This window comes from Coregonus clupeaformis, chromosome 20, assembly GCF_020615455.1.
Source record: "Coregonus clupeaformis isolate EN_2021a chromosome 20, ASM2061545v1, whole genome shotgun sequence".
NCBI lineage: Eukaryota > Metazoa > Chordata > Actinopteri > Salmoniformes > Salmonidae > Coregonus > Coregonus clupeaformis.
Window position 1 is genome coordinate 1792479 of NC_059211.1, and position 23727 is coordinate 1816205.

Below are 23727 nucleotides of genomic sequence, written 5' to 3' on the forward strand. Positions count from 1 at the left end.
CACTGATCATTTGGACAAACTTTGATACAGGTCTTCTGGTAGACTAGCAACAACATTATAAGACAGTTCCTGTATCTCAACATAAAGTGTCTCAATGTAGCGCAGAGACATTTTAGTGCAAAACTAAAAAGTCTGAGTGTACAGAGTTCATGTTTGGTTTGGTTTTGCAGACCCAATTCCCTCGGCTCGTTGGTCAGACCAACTGACCTATGTTACCACCCACTCCTAGCCCCATACCATCCTGACCCTGTTTTCACTGTGCGGCCGGATCTAGTTTGGTCTCCCTATCTCCACTCTGGGCGAAACATAGTGTGAGGTTGTCATCAACAACTACAGGAAACGGAGGGCCGAACATTCCCCCATTCACATCGACGGGGCTGTAGTGGAGCGGGTCGAGAGCTTGTGTCCACATCGCTAAGGACCTATCATGGTACAAACACACCAACACAGTCATGAAGAGGGCACGACAATGCCTCATCCCCGTCAGCAGGCAAAAAAGATTTGGCATGGGCCCTCAGATCCTCAAAAAGTTATACAGCTGCACCATTGAGAGCATATTGACTGGCTGCATCCCTGCTGGTCTCTTATAAGTTAAGAATAACATGTGAAAACCACATTTGACATACGTGGTTAATATCACTGTTTTGGCTGTCTTCCATTGAGAGTGAGAGAGTGAGGGAGGGTTGTTGGTTTGTTTCTGCTTCACCCATAATCTCTCTATTTACAGATATGGGTCGTCGCGTGACTGCAGGGAGCTTTTTACTATTGCTTCATTTATATAAAGCGACATATTAAAGACTTTGGTTTTTCACCATTTGGCTTTACGGTTCAAAATAAGCTTTATTGAGGCTGTCTGTGATCGTGGCATATAACCATATCCTGTCCTATATAGTGTGCCTTATGTTGAGTTCAAGTATGGGAAATCTTGAAATCTTCATCTGGGAAGAAAAGCTTGCATGTTGACAAACTCAAGCGAACCCACACTGATGAAAAAAAAAGTTCCTGTGCCACAGCAATGCACTTTTCAACTAACGCAATTAATGATACATTGTTTCCTAGTTGTGACAGAGCATTTCAATTGAAACATGATTTCCTTGATGAAAGAAAATGTTAGTTTTGTTTTTGACATAGGTTTGCCACAGTTACAATGTCGTGTGTAACCAACCCATTTCCCTATGTCTTAAAACTTAAGACATGCATGTCTCAGTAACCCACAAATAGTTACACAACTATATGTTGCAGGAGAAATGCAATGACAATGATAATGTTGCCAATCATGTAATATTGACTGTTTTCTTTTTTAACAGGGTATCACCACCGATATCGTGAGATACATAGCGTTTTTCTCCTACTTCTCACTCCAACTGGCCCAGCTCTTCCTGTGTTGTTTCGCTGACCAGCCTCCAGAGGGAAAAACCGTCCTCGTCAAGGTAGGCATTAGATCAGAACGTGGGCTATATTTCATTTCCGTCAAAATGCTCTCTCCTTCCAAAACAACATGAGAGAATGCTTGGGCTGAGACTGGGATTGAGAATAGAAGCCATCTTGTGGTTTTCGACTTTCGTTGTCAACACACTCTCCCTTTTGGTGGAAGCTCAAGTGATTCACTTCCTCTCTCTGCCCACTTTCCTATGAGGACAGTGTGAATGAATGAATGTGTGTGTGTTGTCTACTCTGTCCATTCCATACATATGACTCACACACCACCGTTGTACATGAACCATGCTACGACCATTACACCACTACTACACCAACGCAGTTGTGTATTTATGCGGTTTAGGGAATCATACTCTCTCACGGTCGGTCCAATAACAAAAAAAGACTGAAGAATCATGTTCCGACCAAAAAAACACAGCGACTATAACAACTCCAGTTCTAATCAACCTGACTTTGGTATTGGTAGCTACAGTGAAGCCTATATAGTTCATGATATGACATGATACTGTGTCTTGAGAGAAAAACAAGAAAACAAACTGTCGCAAAAAAACTCCTAATGTCGCTCAGCATCTGTCCTGGTCAGCCAGCGGTAGTGAGGTTCAGAGGACCGGAAGCCACAGCCTGGTGCAAGAGCCACACCCTAGTGTGTTCTCTGCTCTACCCACATCTTGGTCAGAGATTCTCATAGTCAGTCACAACAAGAGAGAAAGAGAGAGCGAGAGAGAGAGAGAGAGAGAGAGAGAGAGAGAGAGAGAGAGAGAGAGAGAGAGAGACCTCCGGTGAGGGGGCGGTAAAGGGAAGAGAGGTGGTCAAAGATCGAGTGAGAGCACAAATTGGTAGTGTGTGTGTTCAGCGTGGTGCCACAGTGACGACACATTTCCATCCAGCATGGACCTCAAATTCTCCTCCCAACCCTAGCTCCAACACTAACTCTTTACTCCTGTCCACAGTCTTCAGCTATTTACACATGCAGTCTCCACTGAGGACAAACTCACTGTATCATGCTGTTTAAACTCATTAGCATCCAGTAAATAGACTCCACAAGTACATCATAGAACCATTACAGTCAGCCACAGAGGAGTCCTATGTTTTACCAAAGCCTTTAACCATTGCGAGGTTTACATGGTGGTCAAAGTCAGTGACATTCACCCTCTAATCTGTTTCAGAACCCATGTCCAGTCAAGGATGCCTCTTTCCTGTCGAAGATCCTCTTCTGGTGGTTTACTGGGTAAGATGGTTTAATGAAACTCTCAAACAACATGTTGACTTGTTTGAAAAACCTTGTATACTGTAAATCCTATAATGTACGTGTGTGTTTGTGTGTAACTTATACACTGAGTGTACAAAACTTGAAGAATACCTGCTCTTTCCAAGTCATAGACTGACCAGGTGCAAGTCAATTTGTACACTCAGTGTATCATCTATGCTCCCTCAGGCTGGTGATTAAAGGCTATCGTACCCCTCTGGAAGCTGAAGACCTGTGGAACCTGAGGGAAGAGGACACATCGGACAAGATCATCTCTGATCTGGAAGAGGAGTGGACAACAGAATGTGCCAAACTGCAACAGTAAGAACCAATTACAATATGCATACTCTCGCCAAACTAATTCTGTAGCTTCAGAGGCTCAGGAATCAATCAACTTAATTTTATGACATTGACATTGACATTGTGGTTAAACTTCAGAAGAGTGTCTGCCTAGAACTCTAGATGATCAAGGTCCCTTGAGGAGCTTGTGTAGTTGTAATCGAAAAACAAGCAGTCTCACTAAGGGACACTTAAGTCCGAAAATATGTCAAAAGAAGTCCCCTAAGGACAGCATACTGTAACGTCAAGACACTAGCCCTGTGTCAATTCCAACGCTTGTTAACACACACAAGCTTTGAAGATCCCGTTGTTAAATTCCAAAACCTTGCGTTAAGTGCTCCTCTACTCACGTGTGAGCAGGATAATGCCTATTACAGCTGCTGAAAAGTCTTCCCTTTTTTGCATCGGAGATGTGTCAAATTAACAACAACGACTGTTGTTGATTTTTTTTCATCCTTTTGTCTATCTGTTTCCCATTTAAAAAAACGGGTGCCATTAAGGGTCATCTTACACAGATGTCCTCTCTGTCTCTTTGTTTTTCCAGGCAGGAGAAGGCCATGGCGGCAGGCGTGGCGCAGGGCACCAGACTGCCCGACCAGGCCCAGATACTCAGGAAGCTGCAGAAGGAGCAGAGCTCCGGCTTCTGTCTGCTGAGGACACTGGCCAGGAACTTCGGACCTTACTTCCTTACTGGGACCATGTGCATCATCTTCCACGACTTCTTTATGTTTGCCATCCCTCAGGTGCTCAGGTAAAAACGGCTAAGGGTTTGACGTCAATTCTACATAGGAGACTCTGAAGCATTGCGAAGGCTTTTATAAAGAAAGGAACTCCCAAAAATCCATGGTATCACATCGTAAACAAAGCCATCGTAAACTGGGCAGCACTTGACACAACAATCCCTTGCAAGTCAGACAGCTTCCACGTCTATTTCCAATGCCCTTGACATTGATATACATACTAAAACGACTGAATTTGGCAACCTTAAAACTGGGCCCGCCATGGTTGACCCCATCTCCGGCACCCAATGCCAGTCTAGACAGGAATCTTGTTGTTGTTGCACAACCATGGCTTGGTGGAAGTGTTAATTACGGTCAAGAGAAAGGAGTCCGAGACCACAGCTTTCTGCCCCGACATGGAGAGTCCAGGACGTTAGCTAAGCTTAAGGTAGCGAAGAGAAGAAAGGAAGGAAAGAAGGAGAGAGTGAAGAGAACGCTCTAAATGGCAGAAATGCTGAGGTTGCACTGGTGGACCACAATAAGAGAGCCGCTAGCCAAGTGTTGAGGCCAGCCCAGCCACAAGAGGAGCACTATTGTGCAACTAGAGCCTGCCTTGTGTCGACCAGCAGGCCCTGCGGCCACACTAATGATCATAGTCCATATAGGGCTGCATGGCAAAGCAGTGAAAGTGAAGGAAACATGACAGGGATACACAAAGCTGACAGAGAACAGTAACTTGTCTCTGCTTATGTCTCCATTAAATGCACTACATTGGCACAGTGTCCATGTTCAGTGTATAGGCTTATGTTTTATAGTGTGAATAAGCCTCTGTTGAGTTGAGTATGCTGCAAAGTCTCCAGAAACATGAAGCAGAATGTATCCACAGGAAGTACTGAATGATATCACCATGTTCTCTCTTTCACCCTTATCCCCTCTCCAACAGTCTTCTTCTGGGCTTCATGAACGAAGAAGACGCCCCCCTGTGGAAGGGTTACTTCTACGCTACCCTGATGTTCCTGCTGTCCTGTCTCCAGTCCCTGTTCAACCACCAGTACATGTACACCTGCTTCACTGTGGGCATGAGAGTGAAGACAGCCGTGATGGGCCTGGTCTACAGAAAGGTACATCGTCGTGCCAACCAGTAGACAGTGGGTGACTGGGCGTGATGTTGTAAACATTGGCTCTTAATGGCAGGCTTGAAATTCAAACTTAAATAAACTATACCTCGACAATTAACATATTATTTTTCCAAGGCCCAAGAAAAAAACTTTGAAAAATAAATTTTAATTGTCGAGTTAGGGTTTATTTAAGTTAGAAATAGGGTTTTTGGATGTTAAGAAACCTTGAAACCAAGTGTTACATAATCCTCATTTACTGGCGGTTTAACTTGAGGTTGTTCTGTTTCTCCTCTAGTCTTTGGTGATAAACAGTGCATCCAGGAGGACGTGCACAGTGGGGGAGATCGTCAACCTGGTATCAGCCGACACTCAGAAGCTCATGGACTTTGTGGTTTACTTCAACGCAGTGTGGCTGGCTCCTATCGAGATCGCCCTCTGCCTCTTCTTCCTCTGGCAGGTATGGATGGCACAGTAACTTCTGTTTTTGTTGGTACTCATTGATGACGGACATTTGTTTTCTTTGGTACTCATTTATAACAAACATTGCTTGTGATGACTTGTGTAAAACGATGCCATCTTACAGCACCTAGGCCCATCTGCGCTAGCCGGAATTGCCACCGTCATCCTCATCTTCCCACTCAACGGATTCATTGCCAAGAAAAGGAGCAAACTGCAGGTACGGACTGGTCTTATGATGAGATTCATATGCACATCGACCCCAGTCTGGTCCCAGATCTTTTTGCACTGTCTTGCCAGGCTACTTTGACCCCAGGCAGTAGCTGAATCAGAATGTGATTTTGCATGTTTGGTCAGGGATGCCACAGCTGGTTTAGATAGCCGAGGGAAAGCTGTGTGGGCGTGCGGGTTGGATGGATGTCTCCACCATGTAATGCTTATGAAAAACAACCACAGAAGAAAGGGGCTATAAAAGGCTATATTTTTCATTTCTGTTTTTGGCAATAATGGCTGATTTAATTGAACTTACAGTCGTAGAATGTCACTGACCGCTTTCCTGGCCGCTTTGTTGTTTCCTCGTCATAAAACTGCTAAGTGTTAAGAACTGTGTTCAATACTGTAACACAGTAAAATTCTAATTAAATTAAACAAGTACATACTTCTGTATAGTGCTAAACATTAGCTGTTACTTGACAAGTATTTGCAGCTGTAACTGACAACACTATGTCTATAAAATCCAATTAAATCACATTTTATTTGTCACATGCTTTGTAAAACTGACAGTGAAATGCTTACTTACGGGTCCTCTTCCAACAAAAAAAACACACAAAATAGCAGAATTGGTCAGGAGCCCGTCAGACAGCTACTATCCACTGCAGCGCCATCTTGAGATCAGTAATATATCCAGGTATGCTGGACCAACCACGCTTCTGTAGGTTTTTTATTGTGCTGTTCTCTTGTGGTGTTGCTGTCCTCTTCCCTCTTTTTAGAAGGGCTTACTATATACATGTATTTAACCATGTCTTTGAATGCTTCTCCCTAGGAGGTACAGATGAAGTTTATGGATGGGCGGATCAAGCTGATGAACGAGATCCTGAACGGGATCAAGATCCTGAAATTCTATGCATGGGAGAAAGCCTTTCTGGAGCAGGTCCTGGGATACAGGGAGAAAGAACTGAAGGCCCTCAAGAAGTCCCAGATCCTCTACTCCATCTCCATCGCCTCCTTCAACTCATCCACTTTTCTGGTATTTGCAATACAATTCAATATAACTAGTAGTAGTAGTTATTTCGTCTTCGGAGGATAGCTCAACCTACTCTTTTCTATTCATAGCTTCAAGTCTCACAGTAGAAATGTATCATGGCTGAATTCTGTGTGTGGTGGTTACAGTTACAGCTTCAGGTCACTGTGTCCCAATCGTGCTTATTTGTTTTTTTCCCCCAGATTGCCTTTGCCATGTTTGGTGTCTATGTGCTGATTGATGACAAGAATGTCCTGGATGCCCAGAAGGTCTTTGTCTCCATGGCTCTCATCAACATTCTGAAGACCCCACTGAGCCAGCTCCCCTTTGCCATGAGCACTACCATGCAGGTGAAAATACAATGTCCAGTATTCAAGAGACCAAACCAATGTATAATGTCTTGTGGAACTGTTAAAAATCAATGGATTTCTCTTTGAATTTCAGGCCATAGTCTCGCTGAAGCGCTTAGGGAAATACCTGTGTTCTGAGGAGCTGAAAGACGACAATGTAGCCAAGGCCCCTTTGAGTACTGGTAAGAACACCTACACCTACTGGTTGCCATGTATGTTGACATACTTGACCTATAACTTTTGTCTCAGAGTGGAGCAAAGGGCCTTGTATCAGCCTATAGCAATTGATCAACAACAACACTCTCATAGTAACTCTTACCCACTGGGAACTGTGGTCTGCCTCTGCCTGTTGTAACCAATAAAAACAAGCCTCCGAAGATTTGTTGTTTACATCCATGGCATTCCATCCAGAACCCTTAATGGGTAATGTTATGTTGTCACTTCCTGTGATCGAGGTCGACTGGGTAGACTGAGTAATGATAGGATGTTGCCATCCAGTGGTTGAATGTAAATCACTTCTAGACAGTCAGATGTATGATTCGGGGATAAATAATAGCAGTTTCCTTCGCCTGTAATCCGTCAACACTTCCTTAAGACAGCTCGTAAAAAGAACACACTGTAATTTTGAGGATTAAGCTAACTAGACCTCTTGTAATTATGTAGACTCTGCAATTTGACATGTCACTTGAAAGGACATTATATTTTTAACGTTGGGTAGTTGTTGCACGGGTGCATAAACTGTTATGCCTGTATGCAGAGGACATATTGGCGCCTGTTCAACTGTTCCTCTCTCTCTCCTCTCTTTATCTCCCTCTCTTTTAAATTTTTTCTTCTCAGATGGGGAAGGTGTGTTGATAGACAATGGAACGTTCAGTTGGACTAAAGAAGGTCCTCCATGTCTGAAAAGGTAAATCACAACAGTATTCCCATTTCACACTTTAAAACGGTCTGAAGTTTACGTTAAGAGACATGAGGCTCACACAACTCCACTCCTCTGTTTCCAGGATTAATGTACGTGTACCCCGGGGTTCACTGGTGGCGGTGGTGGGCCATGTGGGTAGCGGGAAGTCCTCCCTGCTGTCTGCCATGCTTGGAGAGACAGAGAAGAGGAGTGGCAGTGTCTCCATTAAGGTAAACAAGTTCTCTTAAAATAGGTCACAAGGAAGCAACAGAAGTTGAATATATTGAATCTAAGGTTTTCAGTTTCAGTGTTACAATCTGTCTGTGAGGGTGTGGTTTGAACTCAATGTTCTTCTTCTTCAATGCTAATGTCTCTCTATTTCTTGTTCTGTCTCCACAGGGCTCAGTGGCATATGTACCCCAGCAGGCCTGGATCCAGAATGCCACGGTCCAGGACAATGTTATGTTTGGTCGTGAGAAGCAGAAGACCTGGTACCAGCAGGTGTTGGACGCCTGTGCCCTGCTGCCTGACCTGGAGATCCTGCCTGCTGGAGACTCCACAGAGATTGGGGAGAAGGTGTGAAAATAATCTTCTAGAATTCCACCTCCTTTCACTAGATGGTCAATCAAATGGTCTTCTAGAATGTTCTGGAATCTGGAGTCATGTCTTCTTCTTGATTGTTCTCCCTGACAGGGTCTGAACCTTTCGGGTGGTCAGAAGCAGAGGGTGAGCCTGGCAAGGGCCGTGTACAGGAAGGCTGATGTCTACCTGCTGGATGACCCCCTGTCTGCTGTGGACGCTCATGTGGGGCAACACATCTTTGACAAAGTCATCGGACCCAAGGGAGTGCTAAGAGATAAGGTAAAAATATGACCAAAATATGATCTCTGTTAGCAGTCAGAGTGATACTTGTAGAAATCAATATTAAAAGCTTACACGTAACCGACTGTTTCTTGTGTGGTTTTGAGATGAAAAAGCATGATTTTGCAGATTCTTCAAATCAAATCCACCATTTGTATTAGGCTAGTTCCGCTGATCGTCTATTTTGACTAATCCTCCTCCTGTGGTTTATGCTACCAGACCCGTGTCCTAGTAACCCATGGGATGAGCTTCCTGCCCCAGGCGGACCTCATCCTGGTGCTGGTGGACGGGGAGATCACAGAGAGTGGCTCCTACCTGGAGTTGCTGAGCCGCCACGGGGCCTTTGCAGACTTCATCCATACCTTCGCCAGCAACGACCATAAAGAGAGCATCACAGAGACCGCCGCACAGAAAGGTAGGACCTCCTTGTGATGACATTTGGGATAAGTCATTATCGCCATTGATGAACAAACGTTTGCTTCTCACCAACAAGCTATTCACCATGTAAATTAATATTTTGTGCCAATGCTGCAGGTGCCAGGAGGGCCAGCTCACGGCTGAGTGTGACCGACTTCATGCCATTCTCAAGAGATCTATCCCAAGAGCAGCTCATTGGGTAAGTGAATTTCCAGCACACATTACGTATTTTTTTCCTGATAATATCATGGTTCTTATTGATTCAATGGTATACTAAAGTTATATTGGAGAAAACGTCACATTGAGCATGCCAAGCATCTTAAAAATAAAAACCAAACTGAAACCCCTCTATGTTCTCTAGGGGTGACACCAACAGTACTAACCTGCAGGGTATGGAGCCCATGTCTGAGATAGACGAGGAGCAGGTTCCTGAGGACTTGGGAAAGCTGATGGAGGTTGACAAGGCACGCACTGGGAGGGTGAGTCTAGAACAAGAGCTGATTTTTGACTGCACCTCTTATGGTTAAAAACAACACTATAAAGCCTCCATAGCCATACAGGTTTTACCTATTTGAGTGCTCCAGCACATTGTGTCTTTAAAACAAACATAGCTTCTTTCTCACCTTTCACATATTAACAGGTGTTTGTCAATTTCTAGCAACTGATTGTCTGTCTTTTTACCACAGGTGAGGCTGGAGATGTACATGGAGTACTTCAAGACCATCGGCATGGCCTTCATCATCCCCATCCTCTTCCTGTATGCCTTTCAGCAGGGGGCCTCGCTGGCCTACAACTACTGGCTGAGCCTGTGGGCCGACGAACCCATCGTCAACGGCACCCAGGTCGACACAGACATGAAGCTGGCCGTCTACGGGGCTCTGGGCTTCGCACAAGGTCAGTGGCGAATGCATTTTACTGGGAAAAGACACCAAAGATAAAAGTAGGTCCTTTTGACTTGGATGAAGAGAAACAGCATAGGCTACAGTTGAGCTGGAATCCTTCATGGTGAAACTGCCCCTGTTTCCCCTAATGCGGATTCCATCTTTGATCCCACTAACGTTTGTTTATTTGGATCTGTTGTAACCCTCCATTGTACTAGTCCTCCAAGAGTCCTGAGAGATTGAGAGTTTCAGTATATGATATAAACCACAGTTGCCAAACAGCAGGGATCCTAACAGCAGTTTATTTTATATTTCAGGAATCGCTATTTTCGGCACCACGGTGGCCATTTCGGTCGGAGGTATCATCGCGTCCCGGCACCTCCACATGGACCTCCTGAAGAACGTTCTCCACTCCCCCATGTCTTTCTTTGAGACCACCCCCAGCGGGAACCTCCTAAACCGTTTTGCCAAGGAGATTGACGCTATCGACTGCATGATCCCCGACGGCCTCAAAATGATGTTGGGCTACCTCTTCAAGCTGATGGAAGTCTGTATCATCGTCATGCTGGCTACACCTTTTGCGGCGGTCGTCATCCTGCCCCTTGCCATTCTCTACGCCTTCGTTCAGGTATGTTTCTAACCGGCTGAGCCACCATTTTGTGGGAAAATAATAGTTTTAGACTCTTGAAAACTAAAATAGCTGATTTTGCAAGTTGTTGTTTTGCATGGTGATTTATTCCACCTGCTAACATAGTAGTGCTAAGTAATTGCAGGCTATATACTGTAAATCTACTAGGAATGCTGGAGTGGAAAACCCCCCTGTCACGATCGTCTAAGGAAGCGGACCAAGGCGCAGCGTGTTGAGCGAACATGTTGACTTTATAAATTAAAGCAACCACGAAACAACAAAACAAAGGACGATACGTGAAGTCCTCTGTGACACTGACCGAACATGGAACAAAAACCCACAACCCCAAGGTGAAAACACACAGTTTAAATATGGCTCCCAATCAGAGATAACGAGCCGACAGCTGACACTCGTTACCACTGATTGGGAGTCACACGAACAACCAAGACAACACACCCAAAGACAACCAACCAAAACACAACAAAACGAACACACCCTGGCTCAACATACAAAGTCCCGGAGCCAGAGCGTGACAGTACCCCCCCCTAAAGGCGCGGACTGCGACCGCGCCTCAAAAACCCCAAACAGGGGAGGGCTGGGTGGGTGTTGCTCCTCGGAGGCGGCTCCGGCTCGGGCTTGACCACCACCCCACTTCACTCCCCCGTAGTGCCCCGGTCCGATCTGACCCCGCTTGCTGGATCAGGACCTCCGACGCGCACCCCCTGGCTTGGCGCGTGAGGTAGGAATGGACCGGACCTGGCAGACGATACGCACCCTTTGCCTGGTGCGTGGAGCCGGAACAGGCCTCACCAGGCTGAAGACTCGCATCCCTGGCTTGGTGCGAGTAGCAGGAATGGGCTGGATCAGGCTGACGGCTCGCACCCTTGGCTTGGTGCGAGTAGCAGGGACGAGCTGAACCAGGCTGACGACTCGCACCCTTGGCTTGGTGCGAGTAGCAGGAACGGGCTGGACCAGGCCGACGACTCGTACCCCTGGCTTGGTGCGAGTAGCAGGAACGGGCTGGACCAGGCTGACGACTCGCACCCTTGGCTTGGTGCGAGTAGCAGGGACGAGCTGAACCAGGCTGACGACTCGCACCCTTGGCTTGGTGCGAGTAGCAGGAACGGGCTGGACCAGGCTGGCGACTCGCACCCCTGGTTTGGTGCGAGTGGCAGGAACAGGCCGGGTCGGGCTGGCGACGCACACCGTAGGTTCTGTGCGTGGAGCAGGAACAGGCCGGGCTGGGCTGGCGACGCACACCGTAGGCTTTGTGCGTAGAGCAGGGACAGGCCGGGCTGGGCTGGCGACGCACACCGTAGGTTTAGTGCGTGGAGCTGGGACAGGCCTCACCGGACTGTGGAGACGGATAGGAGACCTGGAGCGAAGAGCGGCCACCACCCGTCCTGGCTGGATGCCTACCTTCACACACTCTGCGTGAGGCATCCGCACAGGACGTACAGGGCTGTGAACCCGTACCGACATGACAGCACGCGATACGGGAGCAGGATATCCGGGACCGCGGAGAGGCACTGGAGACCTCGAGCATAGAGCCGGCACACTCCGTCCTGGCTGCATCCCCCCTTCGCACGACACGTGCGGGGTGCTTGCACAGGACGTACAGGACTGTGCCGGACCACTCGTGGCCCAGTACGCTGCTCCGCATACCGCGGAACCTGCCCCGTCTCATGCTGCCATGCCTGAGTACGGGAAGTTGGTTCCGCTCTACCTCCAGGCCTCGCCAACCTGCCTTCTGCCTCCCAACACCCGGTGACCACCTCTCCAAAACGTCCTGTAGCAGCCGCCTGCTGCCCAGCCGCCCAAGCCATGTGCCCCCCCCCAAAATTTCTTTGGGGTTGCCTCTCTTCCATCCGACTATGGCCCTGCTGACGCCGTTGCTCCTCTCCATCCTGGGTCTCCCCCTTCATCGCCCTCCGGTACCGGACGGCCTCCTCCTGCGTAATATGTCCCCAGCCGAGGAGGACATCCACCAGCGTTCTCTCCTGCGGGTGTTCCTGTATACGCTGCTTGGTCCTTTTGTGGTGGGTTTTTCTGTCACGATCGTCTAAGGAAGCGGACCAAGGCGCAGCGTGTTGAGCGAACATGTTGACTTTATAAATTAAAGCAACCACGAAACAACAAAACAAAGGACGATACGTGAAGTCCTCTGTGACACTGACCGAACATGGAACAAAAACCCACAACCCCAAGGTGAAAACACACAGTTTAAATATGGCTCCCAATCAGAGATAACGAGCCGACAGCTGACACTCGTTACCACTGATTGGGAGTCACACGAACAACCAAGACAACACACCCAAAGACAACCAACCAAAACACAACAAAACGAACACACCCTGGCTCAACATACAAAGCCCCGGAGCCAGAGCGTGACAGTACCCCCCCCTAAAGGCACGGACTGCGACCGCGCCTCAAAAACCCCAAACAGGGGAGGGCTGGGTGGGTGTTGCTCCTCGGAGGCGGCTCCGGCTCCGGGCTTGACCACCACCCCACTTCACTCCCCCCGTAGTGCCCCCGGTCCGATCTGACCCCGCTTGCTGGATCAGGACCTCCGACGCGCACCCCTGGCTTGGCGCGTGAGGTAGGAATGGACCGGACCTGGCAGACGATACGCACCCTTTGCCTGGTGCGTGGAGCCGGAACAGGCCTCACCAGGCTGAAGACTCGCATCCCTGGCTTGGTGCGAGTAGCAGGAATGGGCTGGATCAGGCTGACGGCTCGCACCCTTGGCTTGGTGCGAGTAGCAGGGACGAGCTGAACCAGGCTGACGACTCGCACCCTTGGCCTGGTGCGAGTAGCAGGAACGGGCTGGACCAGGCCGACGACTCGTACCCCTGGCTTGGTGCGAGTAGCAGGAACGGGCTGGACCAGGCTGACGACTCGCACCCTTGGCTTGAGTGCGAGTAGCAGGGACGAGCTGAACCAGGCTGACGACTCGCACCCTTGGCTTGGTGCGAGTAGCAGGAACGGGCTGGACCAGGCTGGCGACTCGCACCCCTGGTTTGGTGCGAGTGGCAGGAACAGGCCGGGTCGGGCTGGCGACGCACACCGTAGGTTCTGTGCGTGGAGCAGGAACAGGCCGGGCTGGGCTGGCGACGCACACCGTAGGCTTTGTGCGTAGAGCAGGGACAGGCCGGGCTGGGCTGGCGACGCACACCGTAGGTTTAGTGCGTGGAGCTGGGACAGGCCTCACCGGACTGTGGAGACGGATAGGAGACCTGGAGCGAAGAGCGGCCACCACCCGTCCTGGCTGGATGCCTACCTTCACACACTCTGCGTGAGGCATCCGCACAGGACGTACAGGGCTGTGAACCCGTACCGACATGACAGCACGCGATACGGGAGCAGGATATCCGGGACCGCGGAGAGGCACTGGAGACCTCGAGCATAGAGCCGGCACACTCCGTCCTGGCTGCATCCCCCCTTCGCACGACACGTGCGGGGTGCTTGCACAGGACGTACAGGACTGTGCCGGACCACTCGTGGCCCAGTACGCTGCTCCGCATACCGCGGAACCTGCCCCGTCTCATGCTGCCATGCCTGAGTACGGGAAGTTGGTTCCGCTCTACCTCCAGGCCTCGCCAACCTGCCTTCTGCCTCCCAACACCCGGTGACCACCTCTCCAAAACGTCCTGTAGCAGCCGCCTGCTGCCCAGCCGCCCAAGCCATGTGCCCCCCCCCAAAATTTCTTTGGGGTTGCCTCTCTTCCATCCGACTATGGCCCTGCTGACGCCGTTGCTCCTCTCCATCCTGGGTCTCCCCCTTCATCGCCCTCCGGTACCGGACGGCCTCCTCCTGCGTAATATGTCCCCAGCCGAGGAGGACATCCACCAGCGTTCTCTCCTGCGGGTGTTCCTGTATACGCTGCTTGGTCCTTTTGTGGTGGGTTTTTCTGTCACGATCGTCTAAGGAAGCGGACCAAGGCGCAGCGTGTTGAGCGAACATGTTGACTTTATAAATTAAAGCAACCACGAAACAACAAAACAAAGGACGATACGTGAAGTCCTCTGTGACACTGACCGAACATGGAACAAAAACCCACAACCCCAAGGTGAAAACACACAGTTTAAATATGGCTCCCAATCAGAGATAACGAGCCGACAGCTGACACTCGTTACCACTGATTGGGAGTCACACGAACAACCAAGACAACACACCCAAAGACAACCAACCAAAACACAACAAAACGAACACACCCTGGCTCAACATACAAAGTCCCGGAGCCAGAGCGTGACACCCCCTTCCACACACATACACCACCTCTTGGTACTTTCGGTTCATTAAAACCTAATGTTTTATTTTTCCGTTGTGCATTACAGAGTTTCTACGTGGCCACATCCTGCCAGCTGCGGAGGCTGGAGTCGGTGAGCCGTTCGCCCATCTACACCCACTTCAACGAGACCGTGCAGGGAGCCAGTGTCATACGGGCCTTCGGAGAACAGCACCGCTTCATTGTGCAGGCTAACAAGAGGGTCGACTTCAACCAGGCCTCCTACTTCCCTCGCTTTGTGGCCACCAGGTAAGGTTTGATAGCAACAACAAATTCACCTTGCAGTACATGCTCTGGCAAAAATAAATATCCAGTTTATGTGGTGACTGGTGTACATTGTGTATTTCCGTTTTCTGAATTTTTTGATAAAGCCTGGAATAAAAGAAAAAAGGGTGACCTATAATTAAATTATACAAATATTTAGCTCCAGACATAGGCCTCTAGCAAAGAGCACATATGTACAGTGAGGGAAAAAAGTATTTGATCCCCTGCTGATTTTGTATGTTTGCCCACTGACAAAGACATGATCAGTCTATATTTTAATGGTAGGTTTATTTGAACAGTGAGAGACAGAATAACAACAAAAAAAGCCAGAAAAACGCATGTCAAAAATGTTATAAATTGATTTGCATTTTAATGAGGGAAATAAGTATTTGACCCCTCTGCAAAACAGGACTTAGTACTTGGTGGCAAAACCCTTGTTGGCAATCACAGAGGTCAGACGTTTCTTGTAGTTGGCCACCAGGTTTGCACACATCTCAGGAGGGATTTTGTTCCACTGCTCTTTGCTGATCTTCTCCAAGTCATTAAGGTTTCGAGGCTGACGTTTGGCAACTCGAACCTTCAGCTGCCTCCACAGATTTTCTATGGGATTAAGGTCTGGAGACTGGCTAGGCCACTCCAGGACCTTAATGTGCTTCTTCTTGAGCCACTCCTTTGTTGCCTTGACCGTGTGTTTTGGGTCATTGTCATGCTGGAATACCCATCCACGACCCATTTTCAATGCCCTGGCTGAGGGAAGGAGGTTCTCACCCAAGATTTGACGGTACATGGCCCCGTCCATCGTCCCTTTGATGCGGTGCAGTTGTCCTGTCCCCTTAGCAGAAAAACACCCCCAAAGCATAATGTTTCCACCTCCATGTTTGACGGTGTTCTTGGGGTCATAGGCAGCATTCCTCCTCCTCCAAACACGACGAGTTGAGTTGATGCCAAAGAGCTCGATTTTGGTCTAATCTGACCACAACACTTTCATCCAGTTCTCCTCTGAATCATTCAGATGTTCATTGGCAAACTTCAGACAGCCCTGTATATGTGCTTTCTTGAGCAGGGGGACCTTGCAGGCTCTGCAGGATTTCAGTCCATCACGGCGTAGTGTGTTACAATTGTTTTCTTGGTGACTATGGTCCCAGCTGCCTTGAGATCATTGACAAGATCCTCCCGTGTAGTTCTGGGCTGATTCCTCACCGTTCTCATGATCATTGCAACTCCACGAGGTGAGATCTTGCATGGAGCCTCAGGCCCGAGGGAGATTGACAGTTATTTTGTGTTTCTTCCATTTGCGAATAATTGCACCAACTGTTGTCACCTTCTCACCAAGCTGCTTGGCGATGGTCTTGTAGCCCATTCCAGCCTCGTGTAGGTCTACAATCTTGTCCCTGACATCCTTGGAGAGCTCTTTGGTCTTGGCCATGGTGGAGAGTTTGGAATCTGATTGATTGATTGCTTCTGTGGACAGGTGTCTTTTATACAGGTAACAAGCTGAGATTAGGAGCACTCCCTTTAAGAGTGTGCTCCTAATCTCAGCTCGTTACCTGTATAAAAGACACCTGGGAGCCAGAAATCTTTCTGATTGAGAGGGGGTCAAATACTTATTTCCCTAATTAAAATGCAAATCAATTTATAACATCTTTGACATGCGTTTTTCTGGATTTTTTTGTTGTTATTCTGTCTCTCACTGTTCAAATAAACCTACCATTAAAATTATAGACTGATCATTTCTTTGTCAGTGGGCAAACGTACAAAATCAGCAGGGGCTCAAATAATTTTTTCCCTCACTGTATATAGATTGTGTGTAGGCCTATATCTCTCACACTTCAATCTTCTTTTTGTGACAGACCGGTTTTAAACGCCTTCCGTTAAATGTTTCTGTATTTATTTATCTGTATTTCTTTCTTTTTTTTTACTACTCTAGGGTTATTATTATTGCTTGGATAACCTTATCTACTATTATGTATTGATTTATTTTTCCTTCTTTATGCGGTACGCACAACACCTGACGAATTATCACTGTGAACTATCACTGTGAATCATTGTAATGTTTGTTTATTTGTCAATTAATCCCGCAAGGGATGGGTTGCCAACTGGCGATTTGACACGATTTGTTATTTTTATTAATTAATTAATTGTTGTGATTGTGTCAGAATATAATCAAAACACCTCCATGATGAATGATGGAGGCAAAAACTTTCTCCACAACTAATCTGACTTTCATCTCCTGATATCCGCAGGTGGTTGGCAGTTAATCTTGAGTTCGTCGGTAATGGTGTGGTCTTGGCTGCAGCTGTTCTCTCTGTGATAGGGAAAGACACCCTGAGCCCTGGCATTGTTGGTTTGGCTGTGTCACACTCCCTCCAGGTAAGATATTATACCCTATACCGTAGTCATTATAGATAACCGACTCATTCAGCAACAAAGAAGAACAGTCCTTTTTATATTTTCTACCCGGCTACAATCATACAAAACCCATTACAGGCAATCCCTTTTATTGCATCAGAAAATGTGTGGTTTACCAAACTGAAAAGAAAGCAGAACAATAGCCTACCTATGTGTTGCACAATCCTAACTGCATATTACCTCAAATGAGAGAGCCCTGTTTTCATTTGAACCTCGCAATTGTGTTGTGTAGGTGACTGGCATTCTGAGCTGGATTGTGAGATCATGGACAGACGTAGAGAACAACATTGTGTCTGTTGAGAGGGTGAAGGAGTACGCTGACACTGCGAAAGAGGTAAGCATCTACATACCCTCTCTATTAGCTAATACCCCAATGAAATGAGCTGTTATATAAGTCATGACATTAAAGTTGTAAGTTATGTTGGCAGTTCCTGGTTCATGACTGTTATTCATTCTCTTTTTTTGGTTTACAGTAACTGAAGTGTTGACAAACTAACCATTCTTTAGCCAGGTTTACAGTATCTGAAGTGTTGTGAAACTAACCTGTTTAGAACTATAGACATAGAGGGACAAAGAACATAGATATAGAGAGACAGATCCATTTAATCTAAAATGTTCTCTATACTCACCAGGCTGCGTGGAACGTGGAGGGCAGTTCCCTGCCTCTGGCCTGGCCTCAGACTGGCACCATAGAGTTCCAAGACTACGGACTGCAGTACCGCAAGGGCCTGGACTGGGCACTGAAGGGCATCACCCTGAAAATCCAGGACAGAGAAAAGGTCACTACAATCTAGAATGATGTAGCCTTCTACAGTACCCATAATGCTTTGTTTATGAAATTCAGTTTTATCTGAAGCAACATACTCCTTTCACAGTTTTATGATACTTAGGACAATGGGTATTTTCCCACCCATGTGACCTGACCAGTAAAATCTATTTAATCCTATCTAACGAACGGTCTCATTTGTCATTCTTAGGTTGGCATTGTGGGCAGAACCGGAGCTGGAAAGTCTTCTCTTGCCCTGGGGATCTTCAGAATCCTAGAGGCAGCCAAGGGAGAGATCTACATCGATGGAGTCAACATCGCAGAGATCGGACTCCACGACCTCAGATCACGCATTACCATCATCCCACAGGTACTACAGTTATTGATTGATCTATTGATTTTATTTGATAATCCCCCAAAACATTTCTTACTACAGTGATGGTAACTGACATTTGGTTCTTCCTCCAACAGGACCCCGTGTTGTTCTCTGGCTCTCTGCGTATGAACCTTGACCCCTTTGACACGTATAGTGATGAGGAAATATGGAGTTCGCTAGAGCTTGCTCACCTCAAGAACTTTGTGTCCAACCTGCCTGACAAACTGAATTATGAGTGCTCGGAAGGAGGAGAGAACCTCAGGTACGGACAATTGATATATTTGACCAAATAATATAATAGTATACTGTATATAAATACATGCCATTTAGCAGATGCTTTTATCCAAAGCGACTTACAGTCATGCGTGCCTACATTTTACGTATGGGTGGTCCCGGGAATTTAACAAACTACCACGGCGTTACAAGCTCCATGCTCTACCAAATGAGCTACAAAGGACCACCAAAGACCAAACACTAAGCATATAGACTAGGAATGGTTTCCTGCATCCTGATTAAGCCTAGTCCTGGACAAAAAAAAACCTTTCAATTAAGATAGTCTATTGAGCATTATTTTTGGTTCATCTGGTCTACTATATCTGGTTCTATCATCTGCCAACCTATATATTCTGTGCTCTGGTGCTCAAAAGTTTTCAAGTGCCAATATTCAACCTTCCTTCATTTGTCTCCTTCTCTAGTCTGGGACAGCGCCAGCTGGTCTGCCTGGCCCGCGCTCTCCTCCGTAAGACCAAGATCCTGGTTCTGGACGAGGCCACGGCAGCCGTGGACCTGGAGACAGACACCCTGATCCAGTCCACCATCAGACAACAGTTTGAGGACTGCACCGTGCTCACCATCGCCCACCGCCTCAACACCATCATGGACTATACCAGGTAAGGCTCTCTGCTTTACTTTTTGGGATGTGCATATCAATTCCTTTCCTACACCTAGTAGCTACTACGCCCCAGTCAAATGATGTCGCAACATCTCAAAATCAATGGTTCAGTCACAGAATCTGACACATCTTCTCTCTCCTCGTTCCACAGAGTGATAGTGATGGACAAAGGCCACATCTCGGAGATGGACTCCCCAGCCAACCTCATCTCAAACAGGGGACAGTTCTACCATATGTGCCGAGAGGCTGGGCTAGTCTAAAAGCTGCCCAGCTCTGAGGGCTCTGGCCAGGGGAAAATTCTGATGGCTCTGGCTCTTCCAAACCAACACATGTCGAATCGGCCATTCCAAGCTCCACGATCCAGGCAGCACAAACTCTTCCTGAGAGCAATGCTTTTAGAACGACCCAGAACTAATGTCGATGCAAACCAAGGACGACCCAGAAGTGAATGTGGTGACGATTTAGTGAACAGTATGTGCTCTCTGGTCATGATAAAGACATGTAACCTACGCACACTCAAACCAGTGCTCGGAAGGGGAAAGAGACATCAAGCCACAAAGACTGTAATTTATGCAACGTATTGGACTCAAATGGTTGTTGCTAGGCTTGTCAGGGGTACACAAACATTTTAAATATTTGATGTAAAGTGTGCCAATGACACTTATGGAGTTGAAAGTCAGATTGAGTGCAAAATCCATAGGACTTTGGTTCAGTCTCTGAATGTGAACCAAATTATTTTTGTAGATCTGCTACATTTTATGAAGTGTTTTTATGAAGAACACTTAGGTACCTTTGTTGATGTTGAGCTGAAATCTCAGGCAACCAAATCCAACTATTTTATTCAAATCATCTCATCAGACAGAAAACATGTGAATAATAAATCCATCTCTATTCTCATACCAACCGACCACAGGGTAAGTCTAGAGAAAGTGGAGCAATATCCTCTGACCCAAAACTAGCCTTAAAGGGCTGACCCTGTACAACCCAGAAAACAAAGCTTTTCACAGTCATCAATTTAAAATTGCACCCTATTCCATAGAATATAGTGCACTTTCTTAGGTTTGTACTATATAGGGAATAGGGTGCCATTTCAGACGCACAAACACACTCATCAGTCTGATTCCTACCCAGCCATTTCAGTGTTTTATGAGTCTGGTCAAAGAAGAAACATACTGCAGCGAGCCAAGGTGCTTAGCTAGCCTAGCGTCCAACTATTCTGCGGTATTTGTTTATTTCAGTCCTAAGTAAACACATAAAACGGTCAATAGAATCTGTATGGTCGGATATGTAGGCCTAAAAACCTGGGCGTTCAACTGTTACAGTGGTGACTGGAAAACCGACATGAATGAAGAGAATGCCTTTTCAAAACAATGGAACAAATTTGTTAAAATAAAAAAAAAGAATGTGTTTCTCCACTTTACATCTGCCAGGCGTGCCACCCACCCACCCACACACACGCATGAACACACACACCCTAGTTCTCAAAGCTATGGGTGAAATATTGAGGTAACAGACTTTGTCATCACATACCATTCAATGTCAGTGATATTGTTATTCCTTTGGTTCTGGTTATGACTGACTGTAAATAGACATTCCTTCCTGTTTAGATATATTTTACAGATCCATAATATGGACTTTTCCAAGAGAAGTCAAAGGATCTTAATATTTTTGTCTTACTGGTTTAGACAATATGCTAAGAAGAAACTAAAAAATATTTATGTGATATAATGAACATGTAAGTTGGCTTCAAATTCTAAGAGATTGTATTATATTTATACTTTTTATATTCAATCTGTTAATTTTTTGATTGAGAATTGTACTGTACAATACTTCATGCTGGAAATAATAAAACTGTTTTGAAAATAATGTTTTCGTGAGTCTGGTCTGTGAAACCTTATACAATTATGCCTCTATGCCTTATTTAAGTATGAGTCAAGTATGACTGCAGGCAGTTGGGTAATGTAAGGACTGTAATATAAATGGGATCACATTTTCCAAAGCCTGTCATTGACAGAGTATGCAGACCACAGGAGGCTGCTGAGGGGAGGACGGCTCATAATAATGGCCAGAACAGAGCAAATGGAATGTGTTTGATGTATTTGAAACAATTCCACCGATTCCACTCCAGCCTTTACCACGAGCCCGTCCTCCCCAATTAAGTTGCCACCAACCTCCTGTGATGCAAACATTAGGCATAATTTGCTTACAGTAATCAGTCTGGAGGACTTGCTTGGTCTTCACTAGTTACCACAGCCAAAGTCATAAAACCCACCTATTTCTACAATTTCTCTTCTTAAAATGTGATTTTAAACCTAACCCTAATCACACTGCTAACATTATGCCTAACCCTGACCTTAAATTAAGAACAAAAAGCTCATTTTTGTTTTCATAAATGTTTACGACATAGACTATTTTGCCTTTGTGGCTGTAGTAACTAGTGGAAAACGACCGAGGCAAGTAACCCATTCAGACCACTAGGTGGGAGCAAAAGTTAATTTGTGCAGCTACCAGTTTACCCTTTGAACTCGGTGAGGCATACGAACGTCATTTGTTTATACCTGTTGCAATGGCGACCATAACGGAACTGAAATGCGGTAAGCACTGCCCTTTCTTTCACTTTAAAGTCTATATTACATTTATTGAACTCAAGCGAATTGCAACTATTTCATAGTTCGTGTAACGCACAGTGTTTTAGACGACACAGTTGGAAAAGTAGGTAGCGCAAGCTAGCTAACTATCAACGTTTGCCTGGCCATCGCACAGAACAACACACCTTAAAGTATATGTTATCAATAGGTCCCCACAAGTTGCAGAGGTTTTTTTATTACGTTTTTCAACAACTTATCTTCTCTCCCAGCTCTGAGAGAGAGCCTGGAGTCTCGAGGTGTGTTGGGTCAGCTGAAGGCTCGGATCAGAGCTGAGGTGTTCAATGCGCTGGATGATCAAAGCGAGCCGCGTCCCGAGCTGTCGCACGAGAACCTTCTAATCAACGAGCTCATCCGCGAGTACCTGGAATTCAACAAGTATCGATACACAGCGTCAGTGTTGACAGCAGGTGAATATTATGCATTGCATTCAAGTCAACCATATGACAATCCATTTCAGAACTGAATATAAGTGCCATTGGTAGGTTCACCGTTATTCAATTATAAGTTTGATTTTATGACTATATGAAATCAATGTTTTTCAGAATCCGGTCAACCTGAGGTACCCCTGGACAGACAGTTCATGGCGAATGAGCTGAAAGTGGTGGAGGACCCCAGTTCCAGATCTGTGTAAGTTTATCTAGAAATGATTTTAAAAAAGGCCACAGGAAACTGATTCCAGACCTGAGAGTCTTACCTATATTGATTGAATACTGTAAAGACTACTATTAGGCCTACTAAAGACATACATATTGTGTATTTTCAGGCCTCTACTGTACGGCTTGCTATCCCACTTCCTAAGCAGCAGTGGAGACAGTGGAGGGAAGCTGTTTCTCAGGGGCTCAGCACCTGCTACAATGACCAGAGACCGTAGTAACACACTCCTTGGTCCTGAGTCTTAACACAGGTGTGTCCTGTCTGTCACTCCAGATTGCACTGGGACTGGGGGTGTTGAGCATTCTTTCTGCAGTTGATGTCAAGAAAGCCTTAGTAGTGTGTGTTAATGTTGCCAAAACAGGTCTGGATTTTATTTTATTTGGCCAAATGTTCGTTCCCTGAGTGTCTGTAATGTAGTAAGTTCTTCACTACTGCTATGTCAGCATAGCTGTACATAGTAAGCTTTTGATGTGCCAAATTGCTCATAAAGATGTATGTAAAATAAATTGTAGATTTTTTTAAATAAAGCATTTTTAGCAATTTGTAATTATTCGATTTTAGGTATAGGCTACACATGTTCATTTTGTTGATGTGGATCTACAGCTAATCTTTTCTATTTTGGCATTAGGCCTATTTTTGGTGCCGATGGGTTTATCACTTTATAATTGTTTAATGTTTCATCACACAGTGGCAGTAGTAGCACAAAATAATTTTGCCTGGAGACCAGTACATGTACTGTATACAGTATTCAGGCATCTTTACAGTGTATCTTCACTCCCACATTCTCATAAAACCCCAAGATAAACACCTTCCACTGAAGAAGTGCACAGAGGCAAT

General features: G+C 46.3%; 2 protein-coding genes across 2 annotated transcripts in view; both read left to right on the plus strand.

Moving 5' to 3' along the window:
• abcc6a (ATP-binding cassette, sub-family C (CFTR/MRP), member 6a) overlaps positions 1-21422 on the plus strand; it is a 38320-nt gene extending 16898 nt beyond the window's left edge. Inside the window, exons 5-31 of the mRNA XM_041838919.2 lie at positions 1308-1430; positions 2604-2665; positions 2873-3004; positions 3567-3773; positions 4685-4862; positions 5155-5316; positions 5443-5535; positions 6358-6561; positions 6759-6905; positions 7000-7087; positions 7743-7812; positions 7910-8036; positions 8206-8382; positions 8500-8667; positions 8887-9082; positions 9202-9283; positions 9446-9563; positions 9771-9978; positions 10283-10593; positions 14931-15130; positions 17389-17515; positions 17787-17888; positions 18187-18333; positions 18532-18690; positions 18792-18958; positions 19392-19586; positions 19740-21422. Coding sequence (XP_041694853.2) covers positions 1308-1430; positions 2604-2665; positions 2873-3004; positions 3567-3773; positions 4685-4862; positions 5155-5316; positions 5443-5535; positions 6358-6561; positions 6759-6905; positions 7000-7087; positions 7743-7812; positions 7910-8036; positions 8206-8382; positions 8500-8667; positions 8887-9082; positions 9202-9283; positions 9446-9563; positions 9771-9978; positions 10283-10593; positions 14931-15130; positions 17389-17515; positions 17787-17888; positions 18187-18333; positions 18532-18690; positions 18792-18958; positions 19392-19586; positions 19740-19848 — 4059 coding nt within the window. The 3' untranslated portion in view covers positions 19849-21422. The remainder of the gene's footprint in view (positions 1-1307; positions 1431-2603; positions 2666-2872; positions 3005-3566; positions 3774-4684; positions 4863-5154; positions 5317-5442; positions 5536-6357; positions 6562-6758; positions 6906-6999; positions 7088-7742; positions 7813-7909; positions 8037-8205; positions 8383-8499; positions 8668-8886; positions 9083-9201; positions 9284-9445; positions 9564-9770; positions 9979-10282; positions 10594-14930; positions 15131-17388; positions 17516-17786; positions 17889-18186; positions 18334-18531; positions 18691-18791; positions 18959-19391; positions 19587-19739) is intronic.
• Positions 21423-22104: 682 nt separating this feature from the next.
• On the plus strand, positions 22105-23429 carry cep20 (centrosomal protein 20). Its single transcript, XM_041838417.2, has 4 exons — positions 22105-22182; positions 22446-22643; positions 22779-22863; positions 23000-23429. Exons 1-4 carry the CDS (start codon positions 22155-22157, stop codon positions 23133-23135), a joined length of 447 nt encoding a protein of 148 aa, XP_041694351.1. The 5' UTR covers positions 22105-22154; the 3' UTR covers positions 23136-23429.
• The last annotated feature ends 298 nt before the right edge of the window (positions 23430-23727 follow it).

Coding starts and splice junctions, on each gene's coding strand:
- cep20 (XM_041838417.2), top strand. CDS start 22,155: ATGGCGACCATAACGGAACTGAAATGCG. Junction 22,644..22,778: donor AGCGTCAGTGTTGACAGCAG/GTGAATATTATG, acceptor AATGTTTTTCAG/AATCCGGTCAACCTGAGGTA. Junction 22,864..22,999: donor GACCCCAGTTCCAGATCTGT/GTAAGTTTATCT, acceptor GTGTATTTTCAG/GCCTCTACTGTACGGCTTGC.